This window comes from Sapajus apella, unplaced genomic scaffold (genome assembly GCF_009761245.1).
Source record: "Sapajus apella isolate SASKATOON/1434 unplaced genomic scaffold, GSC_monkey_1.0 scaffold47, whole genome shotgun sequence".
In the NCBI taxonomy this organism is placed as follows: domain Eukaryota; kingdom Metazoa; phylum Chordata; class Mammalia; order Primates; family Cebidae; genus Sapajus; species Sapajus apella.
In genome coordinates this window covers 5,348,848-5,373,536 of record NW_022436987.1, presented here as the reverse complement: position 1 = coordinate 5,373,536, position 24,689 = coordinate 5,348,848, and the positions used below count along the sequence as shown (strand labels likewise).

The 24,689-nt window shown below is 38.6% G+C and overlaps 1 protein-coding gene across 2 annotated transcripts in view; it reads left to right on the top strand.

Annotated features, from left to right (window-relative positions):
* The window catches only part of SBF2 (SET binding factor 2), a 479,501-nt gene that overhangs the window by 232,097 nt on the left and 222,715 nt on the right, over positions 1-24,689 (top strand). For both annotated transcript variants that reach the window (XM_032241013.1, XM_032241012.1), the window contains exons 7-9: positions 18,017-18,149; positions 19,382-19,490; positions 21,966-22,079. In XM_032241013.1, the coding sequence (XP_032096904.1) occupies positions 18,017-18,149; positions 19,382-19,490; positions 21,966-22,079 (356 nt within the window). The remainder of the gene's footprint in view (positions 1-18,016; positions 18,150-19,381; positions 19,491-21,965; positions 22,080-24,689) is intronic.

Sequence of the window (24,689 nt, the reverse complement as noted above, 5' to 3'; positions counted from 1 at the left end):
AATCATCAGTAGATGCTAAATCTAGCCAGGCATTTTGGTGAGGGATGAGATATTTACATGGACTTTATGTGTCTTGCTACAGGTTGCTTTTTAGTTGCAGGAAAAATAGTAAGTATTCATTGGATAAATTGAACAGCATTGGCCAAAATTTGGGAGAACAAAATTAGCATCACCAAAGACAATCTGAAAAGTTTAGCAAATCCTTTCCTCCAAAGAACCAGTATAAAACTCGACGAAATTGTTGAATAGAACTGTTTCAGGGCTCTGGAAATTGACCAAAAGCAAATGACCAATTTAGAAACATATATTCATGCTAGAACCTTGTGTAAAAACAGCAGGAGTCTGCAGCATTCTTACCTGGTGGTTGTCTGCCTTGCCCCTACATCCCAGCTTTGTCCGTGAGAGTGGTAATGGTAGAGTAGGGCTGGGTAGAAAGCCAGCTTTGCTGCCAGATGGAGTGGAATTTATTTGGGATGGAGAGTTAAACATGGCATCATTATCAGTAAAAGTATTGAACCCAGTAGGAGATGAAAAGAGAAAAACATTAAATGCCTGTCTGAATTACAGTCATAGTTGGAGCTGGTAGAACATTAGCCAGAAATTTAACAGAGAAATTATGGAAAGGAGAAGGTCTTAGAAGCACTAGACGATGTCTCTATACATCCCTGGCTGCCTGGGAACCTATGCGCATATACAGGAAGATCCAAGAAAACTCAGCAAAACTGATCAGCAGTTCATAGAAGCTTTACTGGCTCAAGGTATTTGAGCACAACCTCTGCCCAAAATATGGGCTGACCAAGTGAACAAAGCAAACACTTGGGCTATACCTAGAAAGCCAAGCTAAACAATAAAAATAAAAATTTTTAAACAAACCAGACATCAGCAGCCCAACATCACAAGTTAAGCAGATTTTGCAGCTTAAAGCAGTGACCACCCTCCCCCCCCCCCCCCAAAAAAAAAGCTTTCAGGAAAAAAATATAATTCAAATTTAATGCAGTATATTATTTATAATGTCCAATTTTTACCAAAAGTGAGAGGCATTCAAAGAAACAGTAATGTGTAACCCATAGTCAGGGGGAAAAATAATAGCATTGACTGACTTTAAGTGAGCCCATATACTGGATTTAGCAGATAAGGACCTTAAATCAGCTATTATAAATATGCTAAAAGAATTAACAGTAGCCATATTGAAAGAAATAAGACAAAATATAGTGAGAGTGACTAAACACCTAGGCAATCTCAGTAGTGAGGTAAAAACTGAAAAAGAACCAAATAGACATTATAGATTGAAAAGTACAATAACTGAAACAGGCCAGGCATTGTAGCTCATACCTGTAATCCCAGCGCTTTGGGAGGCTGAGACAGGAGGATATCTTAAGCCCAGGAGCTCAGGACCACCCTGAGAAGCATAGTAAGACACCATCTCTACAAAATAAAAAATTAGCCGGGTGTGGTGGTGCACCCCTGTAGTCTTAGCTATGCAGGAAGCTGAGATAGGAGGATCGCTTGAGCCCAGAAGACCAGGGCGGCAGTGAGCTGTGATTATACCACTGCACTCCAGCTTGAGCAACAGAGTTAAACCCTTTCTCAAAATAAATAAATAACTGAAACAAAAAAATTAATTAGCTGAGCTTTAAACAGCACATTTGAGAAGCATGGTGAAACTCCATCCTTACAAAAAAAAATACAAAAATTATCCAGATTTGGTGGCATAAACCTATGGTCCCAGCTACTTGAGAGGTTAAGGTGGAAGGATCCTTTAAACCTGGGGGGCAGAGGTTGCAGTGAGCCAAGATAGCACCACTACACTCCAGCCTGGTGATAGAGTGAGACTGGGTCTCAAAAAAAAAAAAAAAAAAAAAAAAAAAAAAAACGACAACAACAACAAAAAAAAATACAAAAGGAAATCCTTCAGACTGAAGGAAAAATAGATCAGTTAATAACTCAATTTCATACAGACAAGTAACACTAGAAATGGCAAATCTGAGGGTAAATATAAAAGACTATATGTGTATTTTTTTATTCTTTTAATTTTTAAAGAAGCATAGAAATATAGAAAGCAATAATTATAACCATTTCTACAATTGTAACATATTTAAATGTTATATAAGACAATAGGAACATATTCAGACCTCTAAATTAATGGAACAGTCCATGGGCAGTTTATCCTTGTATGTGGTTTCCTTGAGGCATAAGATTGCATTTGGAAAAGGGGATGTCTACCCTAGAGGAAAGAATACCCGAGCCCCTAGTCTAAATAAAATATCTCTGCCCAAAAGGGTATAGGACAATCTAGCATCACTAAAAACAAGTGAGAAAAGACAGTTACCCCAGATAAGGGAGCACAAAGGAGGAGTAAACCTCCTGGTTATGGGCACCATGTTTATTCCCATTATCTGGCAGGATTTGGAGGATGATTGCCCAAGAAAAGAGGTAAGCATTGAGTGGTCTGCTCCAGTGTCGAAAAGAAAACTTACAGTTTTACCTGCCACATCCAAAGCATTCCTTGGCTCTGTCCTTGAAATAGTGATGTTTGATCTAGGAGCCAGCTGAAGTGTAGGCCCCCTTCAGCTCAAGGCCATCAAGGATTGGGATTCTCTCCCAGGAGCCCTCCGACCCTCAGGGCAGTCCTGTTTCCAGTGGCCAGGCTTGTGGTAGAGGGGGCAAGCCATGCAAGGATTTTTCCCATCTGTCCCATTGACGCAGCTGACCTTCCAGTGGCCTGGCTTCTCACACCAATGACAGTTATTTGGGAAGATACTCCCAGGGCAAATTGGAGGGAGCTGGTGGATTTGTAAGGCAGCCAGTAGTTGGAGCTACCAGTTTTCCTTTTGCCTCTCCTTTTCCTGAGCCCTTTCTTCTTCCTCCTTGTCCCAGTTGTAAAAGACCAAGGAAACTGTTTTGAGAATGTCATATATAGGGGTATTGGGGTCCAATGCTAGCTTTTGGAGTTTCCTGTGAATATCTCGGGCTGCCTAAGTTAGGAAACAGTCCTTTAGTGTCTGAGTCTAGGTTAGTATGTTTCACTGGGACCTCATATAGCCTCTCTAGGAAAGTGATGGGGTTTTCAAGAGGGCCTTGATCTATTAAGGCCAATTTGTTATAGTTAGCAGCCTTTGTTCTGCTAGTTTTTATCCCTTATGCCAGACAGAGGAACATGCAGTTTCTTCCCCATTTATCCCCTGGGGTATTGTAATCCCAATTGGAGTCAGCCAGGGGAACTGTGATGGCTCCTACAGGGTAGCCACCAGGGTCAGTCATAAGCATTGCATTTGCAAATTGTTGGGCCACCTCCATAATGGAATTACTTTCTGTCTTAGACAGAATCTGCCCTAGTATGACTGAGAAATTCCCCCAAATGAGTTCAGATGTTAAGCCAAGTTTACAGAATCCTTTGATATATTTGCCAGGGTCCTCCACAGACTCCCCTAGTTCTGTTTTAATTTGGCTCAGGCCTTACATAGTGAATGGAGTCTGGACTCTAGTGGGTTCTCTAGGGCTGCTGACCTCTTGAAGGTGGTATAACCTAGGGTGGGTGGTGTCCAGAGTGTATCCCTGGATAAGGTGTAGCTCTAGGCCTGGGAGACTTGAATATAATGAGGTAGAAGGGGCAGTGGGGTTTGAGCTAACCTTCGTCTTTGGTTCCTCTGGTGCTTGAGATCAGGATAAACCCAATAAGGGATGTCCCAGACCAACCAGAGGGGGCTGCCTGACTATGGCAGCTATCATCACTGGATCCATTTTACAAGCCCAGCAAAGGTCTGGGTTGTTTCATAGGGCCGTGAAGGCCTGTACATAGGGGATTTCTATCCATATTCCCTGCTGGCGGCAGAGTAAATCTAGCTGATAGATCATATTAAAATTTAGGTTTTCCAGCTAAGATTCCTGATCCCGGAGCTTGTATTCAACTCAGGTTGTATTACAGAAAAATATTAGCCTTTTCCTTTTTGGAGTTTTGGGATCAAACTTTTTCCAGTTCTTGAGAATGCATCTGAGGGTCGTGGTATGAAGATTCAATTACCCATCTATGAAGAGAGAACAGACGAGAAGAAAAAAGAAGGCGTCTCCTCTTCCTATTATCTTGAATAGTACGTCCCTTATTCGTCTTTAGGGTTCTTGAATGAACCGATCTTACCATGTACCCTTAATTTCAGTATCCTCTTTTCACAGAGGAGATACCAGAGTGAACAGAGAGCCCTCTCCTATTCATCCTTGGGGTTCCGGAATGAACTGGTCTTACCATGTACTCCTAACCTTGCTTTCATCTCTGTTCTAATGGTAATTTGTTAGCATGGAACCAGCCTTTAACTCTGTCCTATGGGTCTCTTGCCCTGACAGCTTTGGGCCAGCCTGTATTCTTGCCTCCATGACCAAAATGATTAGCCTTTTTCTTAGATTCCCATTTCCCTTGTTCTTTAAGTAGTCAAGAAGCCTGTTTTTCAGCTAACTGCTGCAAGGGGGCCCAACGTCCCTCCCTTCAACTATGGCCTTGAAGATTTTGATGAATATTGAGAAGGGCATGGAAGTGATTAGAGAAATGGAAGCTACGGGAGAAAGTGGGAAGAAGCCAGAAGGATAGTGATGGAAAGCCTCCATGTGCTTGCAAAAACAGCAGCCCTTGGATTTGAGAGGTCAATGTTTATTTGCCTTCTTAATATAAAGTAGTAACCTCTGGAGGACTTAGGGCTTGGGATGAAAACTCACAAATGGCTAAGGAAGAATTTCCCCTTCTCCCAAAGGGGTGCTAACTCAAAACTGCAAGTAGGTGGGTCCTTATGCAAGTGGAAAAACTACTTCAAAAGCCTCCGGAAAAACTCAGCCCTGGAGCGTAACAGGAACAAAATGCATATGGTAAGTCATCAGGAGCTGACTGGGGTTCCAATTAATGTCTGTCCTGGCAGTGTGCCAACAGACAGAGGAAGGGTCAGGGGTCATCTGAGTTGGCAGGGTGAAAACTAGTATAAGTCTCAAGATATCCACAAGGAAGCCTGTGTCTTTGCTGCTGCACAAATTCAGTAAGAGTTGTGGGTGTATGAATAACAGTTACATGGCATGCAGAGTGTGAAAGCAAAAGAGGCAGACTTGCCTCAAGGTGGAGTCTCGAGGGTGCACAAGGCCATTTCAGAATTCACACAGAAAAAACAGGAGAATAAATGGTGTGGGTTTTTGGGAAAGAGCTAATTTTAGTTGAAAAAGCAGAGGAAACCCCAGACATTGCATGGGCCTCTTGTCTAGGAGGCCCATGCAATATCTGGGCCTCTTGTCTAGGAGAGCCATTGTGTCTCAGGTCAAGGATCTGACCTGGGAAGGACTTCCTATCCCTGTGAGCTACCCGTCAGCAGGAGCTGAGAGATTAACTTGGGGAACAGAGCCACTGTGGCTGAGAAGAATTGTTCTGGGGTTTGGTTAGTAATCCAGAGAATGAAAAGAACAAACGAAACTGTGTACAGGGGTTAAACACCTCCAGCCAAAGAAGGTGAGGCATAGAGATGTCTTACCACTGAGAAAGCATATTTGAGTCAGGTGGCACCAAAGTATGTTAACATTAGGGAACGTATCCACGTCACAACACCAAAGCATTTACTGGCAGCAAATCCATATGGGTCTGCAGTAACCTCAATTTCTGCTTCCTCAGAAGAAAAAATTCGACCAAGGAGCATAAGGCAGAGAGACCAAGGCAAGTTTTAGAGCAGGAGCAAAAGTTTATTTAAAAGCATTAGAGCAGGAACAAAAGACAGTAATGTACACTTGGAAGAGGGCCAACCAGGTGATTTGAGAGACCAAGAACACTGTTCGACCTTTGACTCAGGTTTTATATGTTGTCATGTGTCCAGGGTCTTGCATCTCTCCTCACCTGATTCTTCCCTTGAGGTGGGCACTCCGCATGCACAAAGACCTGTCAGCACTTGGTAGGGGTCACGTGTGCAGTGTGTTTACAGGAGTTGTATGCATGCTCACTTGAGGTGTTCTTCCCTTACCAATCCAAATATTCCTAGAGGGTCATATGCCAGTTAAACTCTGCCATTTTGCCTCTTAGTGCACACGCATGAGCCCACTTACCCAGCTCCTGAGATTTTATCAGGAAGCTGTTAATCACCAGTTTCAGATGTTTCTATCTATTGAAAGACTGCCTTTCCCTGGCATCAGCTGTAACTAATTATTTTAGAGAGACATTTTAATAACCACCTGACCATCACCTGATGGTTGCCTGGTGGTGAGTGGGGAGGGGAGTCCTCTCCTTCCCTGCCCATGTCTAACTAGCTACCTACTATAACAATGAGATGCCAGTCAATATGCATAAGATGTGCATTGGTTTGGTATGGAAAGGCAGGACAACTCAAAGCAGGGGAGGGGGCTTCTAGGTCATAGGTATATAGGAGACAAAAGGTTGCACTCTTCTGAGTCTCTGATTAGCCTTTTACTGAATACGCAATTTACATGTGAGAGAAAGAGGAATAGTCACTTAGTCTGGCTTAATGAAACAACAGGGCAGAGGAAGAAATCAGATATGCATTTGTCTCACATTAGTACAGGGATGACTTTGAGTTTTTCTGTCCTTTGTCAACAGGGAATTTCCTTGTGAGCAAATTGTGAGGGAGATATGTAGCTTTTTTTTTTTTTTTTTTAATCTTTGTAGCCATCTTATTTAGGAATAAAATGGGAGATAGGTTTTCCTGATGCAGTTCCCAGCCAGACTTCCCTTTGGCTTGGTGGTTTTGGGGGTTCTGAAATTTATTTTCTTTTCACAACTGTATAATCATTGTGTATCTACTACCCTCACTCAGTATTATATTTGGGAGAGTTATCCATGATGATACATATAATCCTATCTCATTCATTTCCACTGTTGTTCAAGTATACCAAAACCTTAGTGGGTTTTTAAAATTCATATTAAATCCACAAGTATAAATCCACAAATTTTACAAAAAAAAAAAAAAACAGATTTTTTTTGTATTTAAATTTCTTAATTTAGTTTTTTGAATTTTGTTTTCTTCTTATTTTATTTATTTATTTATTTTTTAAATAAAGACAAGGTTTCAGTTGGTCAGGCTGGTCTTGAACTCCCGACCTCAGGTGATCCACTTGCGTTGCCTCCAAAGTGATTTATAGTTTTAATTTTTTTGTTTCAGTCAACATCTGCCATTTTCAGCAGGAGTAAACAATTTCATAGTAGGATTTTACCACAGTTCATTCGTTCTCACATTTAGCATGTTGTCCACATTTTTCATTATTTTAAATACTGCTACAATGTACCACTTTCTGCTTGTCTTCTTGGGTGCTTGTGAGAGAGTTTCTATGGTAAATAAGAATGGAATTACTAAAATTGCTGTAATAGGTCATAAGGTATGTGCATCTTAACTTTGCTTTATGTATACTTCTCACAGCAGTATATATGGTGGTTCCTTTTCCTCCCCATCCTCATAAAAATTTAGAATTATCAGGCTTAAATTTTGGCTATTGTGATAGGTGTTTTGTTTTTTGTTTTTTTGAGACAGGGTCTTATTTTTTATCCCAGGCTGGAGTGCAGTAGTGCAATCATGGCTCAGCCCCCACTCCCTGGGTTCAAGTGATTCCCCACTTTAGTCTCCCAAATAACTGGCACCGCAGATATGTGCCACCACACCCAGATAATTTTTTTATTATTTCTAGAGACAAGATCTCACTATGTTGCCCATTGTGATCTTGAACTCCTGGGCTCAAGGAATCCTCCCGCCTCTACCTCCCAAAGTGCTGGGATTACAGGCATGATCCACCATGTCTGGTGAATTTTTCTGATTACTATAGATATTGGAGCATCTTTTCATATATTATCAACCATTTTGGATTTCTCTTTTGTGAATTGTGAGTTCATATTATGATGCTTTTTCTTGTTGATTTTAGTAGAGTTTTTTAAAAAACATATTTTGGACACACCTTTTTTTCATTTATATACTTTCTAGGTGATTTCTCAGTCTGAGACTTATCTTTACATTTTTAATGTACCTTCCTTCCTTCCTCCCTTCCTCCTCCCCCACCTCCTTCCTTCCCTCCCTCCCTCCCTCCTTCCTTCCCTCCTTCCCTCCTTCTTTCTCTCTCTTTGTTTAGAGAAGCAGTATCTTGCTATGTTGCCCAGGTTGGTTTTGAACTCCTGAGCTCAGGCAATCCTCCTGTGTTGGCCTCCCAAGGTGCTGAGGTTCCAGGTGTAAGCCACTGTGCCCAGCCTAATATTATTTTCTGACACATAAACTTTTAATTTAAAATAATTGAATTTATGGATCTTTTTGTTAATGACACACATTTTATACTTTCTGTATTTTAATTTATAGAGATACTTGTTGACATCTTTCATTAATATTTTTAATTGACAAGTTATAATTGTGTACATCTATGGAGTACAATGTAATATTTTGATTTATAAATACAATGTGGCATGGTTAAATCAAGTTAATTAATATATTCACCACCTCACCATTTTGTGTGTCGAAACCTTTGAAATTCTGTTAGCTATTTAGAAATATATAATGCATTTCTATTGACTGTACTCACCCTCCTATGCAATACATCTCAAAAACTTATTCCTCCTGTTTAACTAAAACTTTGCACCCTTTGATCAACAATTCCCCATTCCCTCTTTCCATCCTAGCCATTAAAAAGTAGGAAATTATGCCATTTCCTATGATATAGTTGAACCTGAAGGACATTTTGATAAATGAGAGAGTCAGGCACAAAAAGACAAATATTACACAACCTCACTTATGTGTGGAATTTGACACCTTTCATTTAACTTTTTTTTTTTTTTTTTTGGAGATGGAGTCTTGCTCTGTCACCCAGGCTAGAGTATAATGGCGCAATCTTGTCTCACTCCACCCTCCACCTCCCACGTTCAAGTGATTCTCCCGCCTCAGCCTCCTGAGTAGCTGGGACTACAGAAACATGCCACCATGACCAGCTAATTTTTTATTTTTAGTAGAGATGTGGGTTTCACTATGTTAGCCAGGCTGGTCTTGAACTCCTGACCTGATATGATCTGTCTGTCTTGGCCTCCCAAAGTGCTGGGATTACAGGCATGAGCCACTGCTCCTAGCCTCACTGAAATTTTTAAAGTCTTTTCACAGTGACTTGTGTCATCATTCAGACAGCTTTGTTAGTTATATGTCAGTTATATGAAACGTTCTTGAGTGCCAGCTATAAACTAGGTACCGTGCTAGGAGGTAGGATATGGTAGTGTATAAGGTTCAGTGACATCTTTGAGGAATTCTCATTCTAATGATTTAGACATCAGGCAGAGAGAACATGAGCAAAACAAATAGAAACTAAGTGTCAAAGAAGTGTCCTGAGAGCTAGATAAGTTCAATATAGATTGTGATCACATATGGTGGAAAGTGGCAACAGGATTTTAAAGATGAGCCTAAGTCCATGGAGGCATTTTGGTTTAGAGTTCAGGATTATTTTTGTAGGTTACATATTTTCAAACCTTTTATAGCATCAGAGCCCTAAGTTCAGGGAAAATTAATGGTAACAACCACAACAATTACAATAATAATCATAGTATCTATCCGCTAATCTGTATTGATTATTTACCATGGTACTGCGCTAAGAACTCCTTATTATCTCATTTCTTCTTCTTAACAATACTAAATAGGTGTTTTTTTTAATTGAAACTCAGATTAATATAAAAACAAATATGAATATATAAAAAGGCTTCTTTAGCTAAACTGCTTTTGTGGAACAAAATATATTTGAAAATCATGCCCAGAGGCTGGGCGTGGTGGCTCATGCCTGTAATCCCAGCACTTTGGGAGGCTGAGGTGGGTGGATCATGAGGTCAGGAGTTTGAGACCAGCCTGGCGAACATGTTGAAACCCCGTCTCTACTAAAAATACAAAAATCTCTACTAAAAATAGAAAAATTAACTGGGCATGGTGGCAGGTGCCTATAATCCTAGCTACTCAAGAGGCTGAGGCAGGAGAATCTCTTGAACCTAGGAGACAGAGGTTACAGTGAGCTGAGACCGTGCCATTGCACTCCAGCCTGGGCAACAGAGCGAGACTCCATCTCAAAAAAAAAAAAGGAAAGAAAACCATGCCCAGAAGGATAATATCAAATGATTTGAGGAACAACAGTGACATCATCAAATTTTTATTTTATGTCTGTTATTCTAACAACTGTCTGGAGGGTAAATTTGTAGGGAATAGTGACTGGATTAGGAAACTCACTTATGAAACTATTACATTAGTCAAAATGAGAGAAGATTAAAATCTGAACCAAAAGTTCTGATGTATCACATGGGAAAAGTTGGAAAATGATAAGAGGGAATAGCAATAGCCTAAGGAAATTTGCATGTTACATTAAGAAATAAGCTATGGTAAAGGGAAAATATAGTAAGTATTTTACCTTGAGAAAATAAATGGGGACTCTTGCTTTACAGGGTCCATATGATTAAAGTTGAAGTGATATAAAGAACCAAAAACAAAATCACATTTTTTGATATAAAAATATATTTTTCTATCAAAATATATTTTTTGATATAAAAAACCAAATCATCATTTGGTTTAGTAATAGGAGAAAATAAGAAATGATATGTTGGCTGAGGATCCAAGATGGCCATTTAGGAACAGCTCAGGATTGCAGCTCCCAGTGAAAGCGCAGACGGTGAGTGGGCGCCGCATTTTTATTGCCCACAGACTAGTCAATTCCCAAGCATAGGAGCTCCACAGGTCGCCAGCACGGCTGTTTCGGCCAGCGCGGCTGTGCCAACCGGCACCGCTGCTTTGCCCCGTGCGGCTGCTTTGTCGGTGCCCCGGAGCAGCAGTTCTCCGTACAAAATACACCGGTCCTGGTGCCCTTTTGGCTGGCAATTGGAGTCACAGGAACTCGCCCATTCATCTGTTTAAAAAGGGGACTGAGCAGGGAGCCAGGACAGTAGATTCCAGGACAAAAAAAGCGCCACAAATCTCAGTGCCGCTGTTTAAGCCAGCACAGTGAGTTGTCGCACGGGAAAAAACACACACCGCGGTGCCTCTTCAACAGGCGACTGGAACACCAACTTAAAAAAAAAAAAGGCTCTGAGGCAGGGAGCCAGACTATCAGGCTCAGCTGGTCCCACCCGCACAAAAGAACAGCAACCAGAAACCCTCTGGATTGAGAGTTTCACAGCAAGCGCAGCTAAACCCAGGATGGTCCAGCTCTGTGGGGGAGGGACATCCGCCATTACCAAGGCAGCCCGCCACTATGGAGGTAGTCAGCCAATGCTGAGGCAGCCCGCCGTTGCCAAGGCAACCCGCCATTGCTGAGGCAGCCTGCCATTGCCAAGGCAACCTGCCACTGCAGAGAGGCTCTGCCTTAACAGATGCGGGCCACCATTGCCGAGGCGGTTCTAACTACACCCATATAAACAGGACTGCAGGGAAGTTCACTCGGCAGCTGGGCGGAGCCCACAGCAGCTCAGCAAAGCCTCTACAGGCAGACAGTGACTAGGCTGCCTCCTTGCTGGACAGGGCAGCTCTGAAGGAAAAAAAAAAAAAAGAGAAGGCAGCAGCATAACCGAAACTCATAAAGCCCTAAATCCCTGGGACAGAGCACCTGGGAACAAAAAAGCAATTTATGAGTTCTGCTGCAGCAGACCTAAACGTACCTGCCCAGCAGCTCTGAATGAACAACAGAGCTCACAGCTCAGCATTTGAGCTCCTATAAAGAAGAGACCATCTCCTCAAGCAGCTCCCTGACCCCTATATATCCAAAGAGCCACCTCATAAAGGAGAGATCAGATTGACGCTAGGCGAGTATCCTTCTGGGACAAAGATAGCAGAAGAAGAAAACTGGTAACAACCCTTACTGTTCAGCAGCTGCTGCAGGTGAACCCCAGGCAAGCAAGGCCTGGAGTGGACCTCAGCAGACCTACAGCAGGGGGGCCAGACTGTCAGAAGGAAAACCAAGAAACAGAAATAACCTCATCATCAACAAACAGAATGTCAGTCTGAAAGATTTGAGACCCAATCTGAAAGCCAGCAACTACAAAGTCGACAGATGGATAAATCCTTAAAGATGGGAAGAAACCAGCGCAAAAAGGATGAAAACACCTGAAACCAGAACACCTCTCCTCCTACAAGGGATCACAACTCCTCACCAGCAAGGGAACAAGGTTGGATGGAGAACGAGTGTGATGAAATGACAGAATCAGACTTCAGAAGGTGGGTAGTAAGAAACTTCTGTGAACTAAAAGAACATGTTCTAACCAAATGCAAAGAAATGAAGAACCTTGAAAAAAGATTTGATGAAATGCTAACGAGAATGGACAAAATAGAAAGGAATATAAGTGAATTGATGGAGCTGAAAAACGCAACACGAGAACTTCGCGAAGCATGCACAAGTATCAACAGCCGAATTGACCAATCAGAAGAAAGGATATCAGAGGTTGAAGATAACTCACTAAAATAAAATGGGAAGGCAATACTGCAGATAAAAGTGCAAAAAGGAATGAACAAAGTCTCCAAGAAATGTGGGACCATGTGAAAAGACCTAATCTACGTTTGATAGGCGTACCTGAATGCGACGAAGAGAATGAATCCAAGCTGGAAAATACTCTTCAGGATATTATCCAGGAAAACTTCCCCAACCTAGCAAGGCAGGCAAACATTCAAGTCCAGGAAATACAGAGAACACCACAAAGATATTCATCAAGAAGAGCAACCCCAAGGCACATAATCGTCAGATTCACCAGGGTTGAAATGAAGGAGAAAATACTAAGGGCAGCCAAAGAGAAAGGTCGGGTTACCCACAAAGGGAAGCCCATCAGACTCACAGCAGATCTCTCAGCAGAAACCCTACAAGCCAGAAGAGAGTGGGTGCCAATATTCAACATCCTTAAAGAAAAGAACTTTCAACCCAGAATCTCCTATCCAGCCAAACTAAGCTTCATAAGTGAAGGAAAAATAAAATTCTTTGTGAACACGCAAGTACTCAGAGATTTCGTCACCACCAGGCCAGCTTTACAAGAGCTCCTGAAAGAGGCTCTACACATATAAAGGAACAACAAGTACTAGCCACTCCAAAAAACATGCCAAAAGGTAAAGAGAATCAACACAATGATGAATCTGCATCAACCAAATGGGCAAAACAGCCAGCTAGCACCAAAATGGCAGTATCAAATTCACACATAACAATATTAACCCTAAATGTAAATGGACTAAATGCCCCAATCAAAAGACACAGACTGGCAAATTGGATAAAAAGCCAAAACCCATCGGTGTGCTGTATCCAGGAAACCCATCTCACATGCAAGGATACACAAAGGCTCAAAATAAAGGGATGGAGGAAGATTTACCAAGCAAATGGAGAGCAAAAAAAAGTAGGAGTTGCAATTCTCATCTCTGATAAATTAGACTTTAAAGCAACAAAGATCCTAAGAGACAAAGGGGGACATTACATAATGGTAAAAGGATCAATGCAACAAGAAGAGCCAGCGATCCTAAATATATACGCACCCAATACAGGAGCACCCAGATACATAGGGCAAGTTCTTAACGACTTACAAAGAGACTTAGACTCCCACACAATAATAGTGGGAGACTTTAACACCCCATTGTCAATATTAGATCAACCAGACAGAAAATTAACAAGGATATCCAGGACTTGAACTCAGACCTGGACCAAGCAAACCTAATAGACATTTACAGAACTTTCCTCCACGCCTAATCCACAGAATATACATTCTTCTCAGCACCACATCACACCTACTCTAAAACTGACCACATAATTGGGAGTAAATCACTCCTCAGCAAATGCAAAAGAACGGAAATCGTAACAAACAGTCTCTCAGACCACAGTGCAATCAAGTTACAACTCAGAATTCAAAAACTAACCCAGAACCGCACAGCTTCGTGGAAACTGAACAACTTGCTCTTGAATGTTGACTGGATAAACAATGAAATGAAGACAGAAATAAAGATGTTCTTCGAAACCAACGAGAATGAAGACACAACATACCAGAATCTCTGGGACACATTTAAAGCAGTCTCTAGAGGAAAATATATAGCAATAAGTGCCCACATGAGAAGCAAGGAGAGATCAAAAATTGACACCCTATCGTCAAAACTGAAAGAGCTAGAGGAGCAAGATCAAAAAACCTCAAAGTCTAGCAGAAGACAAGAAATAGCTAAGATCAGGGCAGAACTGAAGAGATAGAGACACAAAAAACCCTTCAAAAAATCAATAAATCCAGGAGCTGGTTTTTTGAAAAGATCAACAAAATAGACAGACCACTAGCCAGATTAATAAAAAAAAGAAAAGAGAGAATAACCAAATCGATGCAATAAAAAACGATAAAGGGGATATCACCACAGATTCCACAGAAATTCAAACCATCATCAGAGATTATTACAAACAACTCTATGCACATAAACTAGTAAACCTGGAAGAAATGGATAAATTCCTGGACACTTGCCTCCTCCCAAGCCTAAACCAGGAAGAAGCCGAAACCCTGAACAGACCCATAACAAGGTCTGAAGTTGAGGCAGCAATTAAGAGCTTACCACCCAAAAAAAGCCCAGGTCCAGACGGGTTCACAGCCGAATTCTACCAGACATACAAAGAGGAGCTGGTACCACTCCTTCTGAAACTATTCCAAACAATACAAAAAGAGGGAATTCTTCCCAAATCATTTTATGAGACCAACATCATCCTGATTCCAAAACCTGGCAGAGACTCAACAAGAAAAGGAAACTTCAGGCCAATATCCATGATGAACATAGATGCAAAAATCTTCAATAAAATACTGACAAGCCGATTGCAACAGCACATCGAAAAGCTTATCCACCATGATCAAGTAGGCTTCATCCCGGGGATGCAAGGCTGGTTCAACATACGCAAGTCTATAAACGTAATTCACAACATAAACAGAACCAAAGACAAAAACCACATGATTATCTCAATTGATGCAGAGAAGGCCTTTGACAAAATTCAACAGCCCTTTATGCTAAAAACCCTCAATAAGCTAGGTATTGACAGAACGTATCTCAAAATAATAAAAGCTATTTATGACAAACCAACAGCCAATATCATACTGAATGGGCAAAAACTGGAAGCATTCCCCTGGAAATGTGGCACCAGACAAGGATGCCCTCTCTCCCCACTCCTATTCAATATAGTATTAGAAGTTCTAGTCAGAGCAATCAGGCAAGAAAAAGAAATAAAGGGCATTCAAATAGGAAAGGAGGAAGTCAAATTGTCTCTATTTGCAGACGACATGATTGTATATCTAGAAGACCCCATTGTCTCAGCCCCAAATCTCCTGAAACTGATAAGCAAGTTCAGCAAAGTCTCCGGATACAAAATCAATGTGCAAAAATCACATGCATTCCTATACGCCAATAACAGACTTAAAGAGAGCCAAATCAAGAACAAACTTCCATTCACAATTGCCACAAAGAGAATAAACTACCCAGGAATACAACTAACAAGGAACGTAAAGGACCTTTTAAGGAGAACTACAAGCCACTGCTCAACAAAATAAGAGAGGACACAAACAGATGCAGAAACATTCCATGTTCATGGTTAGGAAGAATCAATATCGTGAAAATGGCCATACTGCCCAAAGTAATTTACACATTCAACGCTATCCCCATCAAGCTACCAATGACCTTCTTCACAGAACTTGAAAAGAACACCTTAAACTTCATATGGAACCAAAAGAGAGCCCGCATAGCCAAGTCAATTCTAAGCAGAAAGAACAAAGCGGGAGGCATCACACTACCGGACTTCAAACTATACTACAGGGCTACAGTAATCAAAACAGCATGGTACTGGTACCAAAACAGAGATATAGACCAATGGAACAGAACAGAGGTCTCGGAGGCAACACAACATATCTACAACCATCTGATCTTTGACAAACCAGACAAAAACAAGCAATGGGGAACGGATTCCCTGTTTAATAAATTGTGTTGGGAAAGCTGGCTAGCCATGTGCAGAAAGCAGAAACTGGACCACTTCCTGACACCTTACACTAAAATTAACTCCAGATGGATTAAAGACTTAAACATAAGACCTAACACCATAAAAACCCTAGAAGAAAATCTAGGCAAAACCATTCAGGACATAGGTGTAGGCAAGGACTTCATGACCAAAATACCAAAAGCATTGACAACAAAAGCCAAAATAGACAAATGGGACCTAATCAAACTCCACAGCTTCTGCACAGCAAAAGAAACAGTCATTAGAGCGAATCGGCAACCAACAGAATGGGAAAAAATTTTTGCATTTACCCATCTGACAAAGGGCTGGTATCCAGAATTTACAAAGAACCAAAATAGATTTACAAGAAAAAACAAACAAGCCCATTCAACAGTGGGCAAAGGATATGAACAGATACTTTACAAAAGAAGACATACATCAGGCCAACAAACATATGAAAACATGCTCATCATCACTGGTCATCAGAGAAATGCAAATCAAAACTGCATTGAGATACCATCTCACGCCAGTTAGAATGGTGATCATTAAAAAATCTGGAGACAACAGATGCTGGAGAGGATGTGGAGTTATAGGAACACTTTTACACTGTTGTGGGGAGTGTAAGTTAGTTCAACCATTGTGGAAGACAGTGTGGCGATTCTTCAAGGACCTGGAAATAGAAATTCCATTTGACCCAGCAATCCCATTACTGGGTATATATCTGAAGGATTATAAATCATTCTACTATAAGGACACGTGCACACGAATGTTCATTCCAGCACTGTTTACGATAGCAAAGACCTGGAACCAACCCAAATGCCCATCAATGATAGAACGGACAGGGAAAATGTGGCACATATACACCATGGAATATTATGCAGCCATCAAAATCGATGAGTTTGGGTCCTTTGTAGGGACATGGATGAACCTGGAAAGCATCATTCTCAGCAAACTGACAGAAGAGCAGAAGATCAAACACCACATGTTCTCACTCATAGGCTGGTGTTGAACAATGAGAACACGTGGACACAGGGAGGGGAGCACTACACACTGGGGTCAGTTGGGCGGAAATAGGGGAGGGACGGTGGGGGGTGGGGAGCTGGGGAGAGATAGCAAGGGGAGAGATGCCAGATGTAGGTGATGGGGAGGAAGGCAGCAAATCACACTGCCACGTGTGTACCTATGCAACAATCTTGCATGTTCTTCACATGTACCCCAAAACCTAAAATGCAATAAAATAAATGGGAAAAAAAAAGAAATGATATGTTTATTTAACTTCAATTTGATAAGTATGTTGTATTTTTTAGAGCTGTCACTAAAAAATAGAAAAAATTTGTAAATACCATAGTAACAGAGGGGATGAAAGAAGAGACAGGAGAAATCAAAAAGAAAGAAAAAAAAAGGAGATAGAAAAAATTTAATATATATATATTAATTAAAAAATTTATATATATGTATAGTGTATAGCTCAATAATTACAATAAGTATAGGTGGATTAAGTGAACTAGCTAAAAGACAAAAGTTGTCAGACTGGATTAAAAATACTTCAGTTAAAGACAGTCTCTGATTTATGTTCAATTTAAGATTTTTCAACTTTACAATGGGTTTTTTAGGACCTATCCCCATCATTAAATTGTGGAGCATTTGTTATGCTGTCTACAAGAAGTAGAGAAAGGTTGAAATTAAAAGATGAGAAAAGATATAGGCAAATTTCAACAACAACAAAGCTGGTGCAGTATTAACATCAGACAAATAGACTCTGCAGGGGTTAGTGTTTAGAACAATGCCAGCATTCTAAAACAGGAACCTAAATACAGGCCTTAGAGATGAAGTTGAAAAGAAGATAATAGTCTATTTCTGAACAACTAATATGTTCAGTGCGTATTACCTGATTTGAAGAATAAAGACAAAACTGAAAGTTTGGGAAAACAAGTACTCATAGATTATATGGAATTTACAGTGTAACCAAGTGTTTTCTTTCAGAGAGTCCAAAAATACTGGCTTTTTTTTGTGTGTGTATACTATCTATAATTGTTGACAACACGTATAAAATTAAATGCATTTGATAACCTGTTGCTCTTTTCAGGAATTCAAAATGTCCTCAGCCTCTTCTGTGCAGTCCTCACAGAAAATAAGGTTCTCTTCCATTCAGCAAGCTTCCAGAGACTTAGCGATGCTTGTAGAGCGCTGGAATCTTTAATGTTTCCTCTTAAATACAGGTAAGGTTTTCATTTGTTAATTTTATATATCCCTAAAGTACATATCATTTATTGTTGATGAACCAAAATGTTATGGTACAATGGTTTTGAACCATGTGGGGATATTTTACAAAGTCATGCTGTTAAATGAGCCATAGTAGCCTAGAATTAGAGACTGTCCAAGTTTTCCATTGCTAAATGTTGATTAGTATAAAAATATTTAATTTGAATAGCATTTTCAGCAACTTTTAATTATCTTTTAATACAATTGGCATAAATGTTTTGTCAATGCTATTTGATATTAAAGGATTGCTAATTTTTTAAAGTTATAATGATAGAAAGTCTATTAATAAAAAGCTCTTATCTTTCTTAAATGCCCACTGAAGTATTTATGGGTAAACAATATGACATCTGGGATTTGCTTCAATGTGATACAGTAAAGAAGAGAAAAAAAGTGGGTAGAAATACATATATTAGCTATGCATTGGTAATTGTCAAAGGTGACAATTAGTGGGACTTCATTATTATTTTTCCCTGTGTTTTTTAGGGGATATGTTAAACATTTTTTCCTAATAAAAAATAAAAACAAATCTAAACAGTGATGCCTAATAGTGCCATAAGTAGAGTATTATACCTCTAATATACTGTTTCATCAATTGATAATCCTAACATCTAGTAAATTAGTTCATAAAACTAGATAAAATTTTAGACTCTCTCCAGAATGTCTTTAAAAAAATTTTTTTTTAATCTAGGTGCTTTTCTTAACTTTTTAGATAAGATAGAGAATTCTTGCCCCCCCCTTTTTTTTTTTTTGGCCATTCTTATTGAATGCAAAAAGCAAGTACAGAAAGTGGAATTTGAATGCTTGTTTTATATAGACAAATCACTGCCTCATATTGAGAGAGGAGACCCTATCAGAGAGCCAATGTTGCTGTCTAATGTTGGGTTTCTATGTCAGGAAAAATGCTTTCAAACAGTATTAGAAGACCTAAAGAGACTGCTTGCCTAGAGGAAACAAAGGATAAGGAAGTAACCTTGGATTCCATTTACTTTATATCTTATTATATCTGATCGTATCTTTCACGTCAAGATTTTTAAATCATTTTTTCCAAAATTTTAGTATTAAAAATCATGAAAACATTATTGGCAGTTTATAAACATAGGTAATATAAAACTTATACAGCATAAAAATGGAAGAAAATATGTTTATGTTAAAGAAAAATATATTTGACACATATTTTTATTATTTCCAGTTATCCTTATATTCCTATTCTCCCGGCTCAGCTACTGGAAGTTCTAAGTTCCCCAACACCTTTCATTATTGGAGTACATTCTATCTTTAAAACTGATATCCATGAACTTGTAAGTATTCCTCTTTAAAGTTTCCAGTTATTGAGTCTAGATGTTTATCATATTTCTTTCGGTCCTATAACATTTCAGTTAATCACTGTTTTCAGATCTGTAGCATTTCCAATAGAAAAGATTGGATAGAAGAAAAATATCATTGAAAAGTCTGTATAATACTTTTGCCATATAGGAAGTATAGGCGGTTTTAAAAAGGAATTCATTAATGTTTTTAAATATCCCTCTTTTGGTGCATTATCTTTATTATTCATCTTATATATGACAAAAGAAGATAGATTAATCTATTAACATTCTATTTAGACTTTTGATATCACTGCATAATTGATTTATATTTTGAAATGAGACCCATCTTGATACCAAATTGCTTAAAATTAACAAAGCAGAAAGCATATGAAAAAGAGTGAAGAGTTTTAGTGGAACACAAGTTTGGTGTAAGTGTCCACCAAATATTTGTATTCTTAATGCCATGTGAATAGAAATACCAAATAAGGAAAAGTATACTTTACATTCAAGCCAGTTCTGGAATAATTCATTTAGTTCTGTGTATCACACTTTATGAGGGATGTAACAAAATAAAGCACATCAGAAAAGGACATCCAGGATATCAAGAATTTAGAAACTATATTCTGTAAGGGCCTAAGGAAATTTTCTCAGGTAATAATTTAATACTATGTGATGGGTAAAGATAAATATTTAAGTTACTGTCATAGAAGAAGGGTTAAGATTCATTTTTGTAACTCTAAAAGGCTGAAATAGAATCAGTGGATACAGTGGCCATAGTAAAAGATTTCTGCCCAGTAAAAGTGTTTCCAACAATTAGAACTACCCAGTTATAGAATGGATTTCCTTATGTGAGATAAAGAGTGTACCCTCAAGCACTGTAAGTAGAGTGTAAGGAACAGCTAGAGTGACACTTTTCAGGTAGTATGAGAAAAATTCTTTACTGTAAAGTTAGGCTACATAACATCTATGATCCACAGATCCCCAAGGTTGTAATTCTACTTCTGTTTTAGTTTTAAATGCCAGCAAAGAAGAATTACAGTTGTAACCAAATCAGAGGTATCATTTAAACTAACAAAATATTATTCAACATTATAATTATAAGCAGGACTTTTATTCAGATAGTCATCATTTTTTCTAATTTTATATACTGATACTTAGCTCCTATTTAATTTCGGTATCACCATATAAAACTATGTGTAAATTAATAAACATGCAGTAAAACCTAATTAGTACTTATTAGAAGCATGCCCATCTGGTATGTAGATAATTTTTTTTCCTGCTAAATATAAACAGTCACTGGAGGCTGGTCACAGTGGTGTGGCTCAGACCTGTTATCCCAGCACTTTGGGAGGCTAAGGCAAGCAGATTACCTGAGGTCAGGAGTTTGAGACCATCCTGGCCAACATGGAGAAGCCCCATCTCTACTAAAAATACAAAAAATTAGCTGGGTATGGTGGTGCCTGTTATCCCAGCTACTCGGGAGGCTGAAGCAGGAGAATCGCTTGAACCTGGGAGGTGGAGGTTGCAGTGAGCCAAGACTGCACCACTACACTCCAGCCTGAGCAAGAATGAGACTCCCTCTCAAAAATAAATAAATAAATAAAAATAAACAGTCACTAGAGTTAGGACAAACCAAGTGTTACCAAATGTAAATTTCTTAAAATTGTAATGAATAAATTAGAATGAATTATGAAATTGTCAATATAACAACTTCACTCATCTTGGCTGTTTTCTCTTATATTTTTATGTGAGTTATTTTTAAATAGACTTTTGTAAAATGCTAAAGATCAGATTTTTCTAAGCCGCTAAAAAAACACCCTTTTCATGTATACTAACTGTTTTGTTTGTTAATTCTTGTAATAAATATTAATTCAGGGTACTACTAAACTACTTGAATAAAGTGTCAAAAATGCAGTGACTGTGCTTGCTACAGCAGCACGTATAGTAAAATTCAGAACAAAATGCAGTGACTCAAACAAAATAAAGTGTTACTGAACACTCATGCAGCAGTCCAGAGAGATGTTCCATTATGCCAGAACAGTTTGCTCCATGAAGTCATTCAACACCCAAGCTTCCATCCTTCTTGTTTCTCCAACAGAATCCTCCCAGGCATTGTCATCATGTGTATGCTGAAGGCTGGTTTGATGCCAGTTTATAATTTCAGTCTAAGGGAAAAGAAAAGACTGCATAGGAGAGCTTTACATATCCCCTATCTTGAAGGACAGAAAGACACATCACTTCTCATGTTTTATTGGCAGAATCTTAGCCATGTGCCACACATAATTTTAAAGGAAGCTGGGAAATATGGGCAGCTGGGAATTTGTTAGCCCAGAATTCTGATACTGTGGACAACCAAGAGTCTCTTCCACACCTGATTCTTCTCATTTTGAATTAGTCAAGGGAAAAATAATTTGCTTAACCACAAATGTATTTTGGTAATTATAGGTTAATTTTTTATATCTCTTTCAGTTAGATGTAATCATAGCAGATTTGGATGGAGGCACTATTAAAATTCCTGAATGTATTCACCTCTCTTCCCTCCCAGAACCGCTTCTACATCAGACTCAATCAGCTCTTTCTTTGGTATGACATGTTTTTGTAATAGTAACTTTCTCATGATTTAAATCTGAAGCTAAGGTAGCTGAAATTTAAAATCTTTGTCAGTGCAGTTTGTTACTTTAATTTAAAAAGAGCTATATGTTTAAAACATTAACATATTCTCACATAGTATTTAGAATAGAATTCTTCATTTACTGTTTAGTCATCTAAAGAATATATTTTGGATCCTAACTGAATATTTGTTCCACATTTATTTCTTCATTCAGCTTATTTGTTTAGTACTGTCCTAGGTATGGGAAATTCACCTTTGAAAACAAGACTCTGCCTTGAAACCCCTGATTCCTCTAAGATCCCCTATTAGATGTTGGCTTCTTTCTCTAATCTCCCTATTGGCGTCTCATTACTCTTTGGTACCTACAAAACACTATTATATTGTCTTGCTGATACTTTCAGGTTATTACAGAAAGATGTGTCTTATTGATGCATTAAATGTCCAACATTCCATTCTTAATGCTATATGAATAGAAATAACGAAGAAGGAAAAGTATACTCTACATTCAAGCCAAGTAAAGTTTTTTTTAAATCTTGTGGCTTGGGTTTTTCTCACTGAAACAAATTTAATTTTTTTGTAGTTATTTTACCTTAGCTGATTTTTGAAAACACAGTATTTTGTTTTACTGAAAGCCAGTTAGGTGCTTATCATCACAAAGTTGAACTATAGAAATTCTGCATTCCTTTTGAAGACTTTACTAGAACTAAGTCCTTCATATTCTACTTTAAGAATATTTTATTCTGGGCTGTTTAAAACATTTTTTGCCTCTTAAATAGAAACTTAGAAGGCTAGGATTACCAGGAGGGATTTTATTCTCAGAAAACTTTCAGATTTCTGTTAGTCCTTTTATTGTCGTAGTGGTATCTATGAAATGGGAACAGTTAGAGAAGACAGACTTTTCCTAATATAATTTGTAATCTGAAATACAAGATGTGATGGAGTGGAAAAGACACTAGTGTAGGATATAGGATACCTGAATTCCAGTCTGTGTTCTGCCACTGGTATTATTGAAAATCACATTTTATCTCTAGGCTGTTTGCTGGTCATTACCTGTAGGATGAATGTTTTTACAGTGATGACTAAGTGATTGTTTGCCAAAGTGAAGCATGATTTGGGATAATATGTGGTCAACCTTTTTTATTTTAATGATTATGTTTTTATATAATGTACTTAAAATGGCATATAGAACCTGTGATTTCTCAGATATCATTTAAGAAAATACTAGGTTTAAGAAGGTGAGTTGATTGGGCCGGGTGCAGTGGCTCACACCTGTAATCCCATTGCTTTGGGAGACCACAGTGGGCAGGTCACAAGGTCAGGAGTTCAAGACTAGCCTGACCAAATGGTGAAACTTCGTCTCTACTAAAAATACAAAAAAAATTAGCTGGGTGTTGTGGTACATGCTTGTAATCCCAGCTACTCAGGAGGCTGGGGCAGAAGAACCGCTTACACCCAGGAGGTGGAGGTTGCAGTGAGCCGAGATCATGCCACTGCATTCCAGCCTGGGCGGAAAAGCAAGACTCCATCTCAAAAAAAAAAAAAAAAAAAAAAAGGTGAATTGATTTAAAGAAAATTCGAAGAAAAATATTAACTCTATAATTGAATAGATGGTATATAGATATAGCAAAAGCTACAAAGGTAGTATTTGAATGACTGAAGAAAGTTTAATGTTTCTAGAATTCATTTAGTGATTAAATCTTATGTGTGGTTACTTACTACTGATATGAATAGTTATTTAGAGGTTAAGTACCAAAATTAACAAAGGTTAAGATTTTAGTTCTTAAGCCAGTGGTTCCTGGTAAGGGTTCTGCTGCATACTTGTATACCTAAACCTGCAACACCTGTGCCAACAAATTTCATCAATGTGTAAAATTCCTTTTTGGTAAACCTGAGTATACATATTGCTATATTTATTAAGCACGGTGGTGGATTAGGCACTATTTATAGCTCTGTGGATAAGAAATAGCATAGTGTATTGTCAAACGAGGACCAAAAAGAGACTAGATTTTATGGATGATGGGGAGCATTGACACACAAGTATATAAGCTTTGTTTCACTAGTAAATAATTATAATCAAATGGCAACACAGTACTTAAACTGTGTAATAACTATGGATTACTTTATAGACACCAAGACATTTTATACTGTGGTAGTGATTCAGTGACTTGGACTGCCAATATTTTAGTGTTGTTTTTAAGTGTTGTTTTGAGTCTTTTTGTCTATTCTCAGCTTACCATCAAAAACCTTAGTATTTGAAAATGATTCTGCAAAGATAAAAATTTGCTACATATGTATACAATTTCATCTTCTCTGTGCAAGTCCTATACAGGCCCTTCTTTCCCAGTTGCTCCCCAACCTAATTTCCTTCAAACCCTAACTCAAATATTATTATTATTATTATTATTTTTAGTTTTCCCTAAGTTAAATTAATTATACTTTATATTTAATGTATTATACTTCATATATTTATAGCAGTTTTGTGGTATGGTTTTATACTTTTATCTGTCTGGACTGCAAAGTCCAAAATCTGATTTTGTATTTTCTTTCTCCTCGCTAATTTTTTTTTTTTTTTTTTTTTTTTG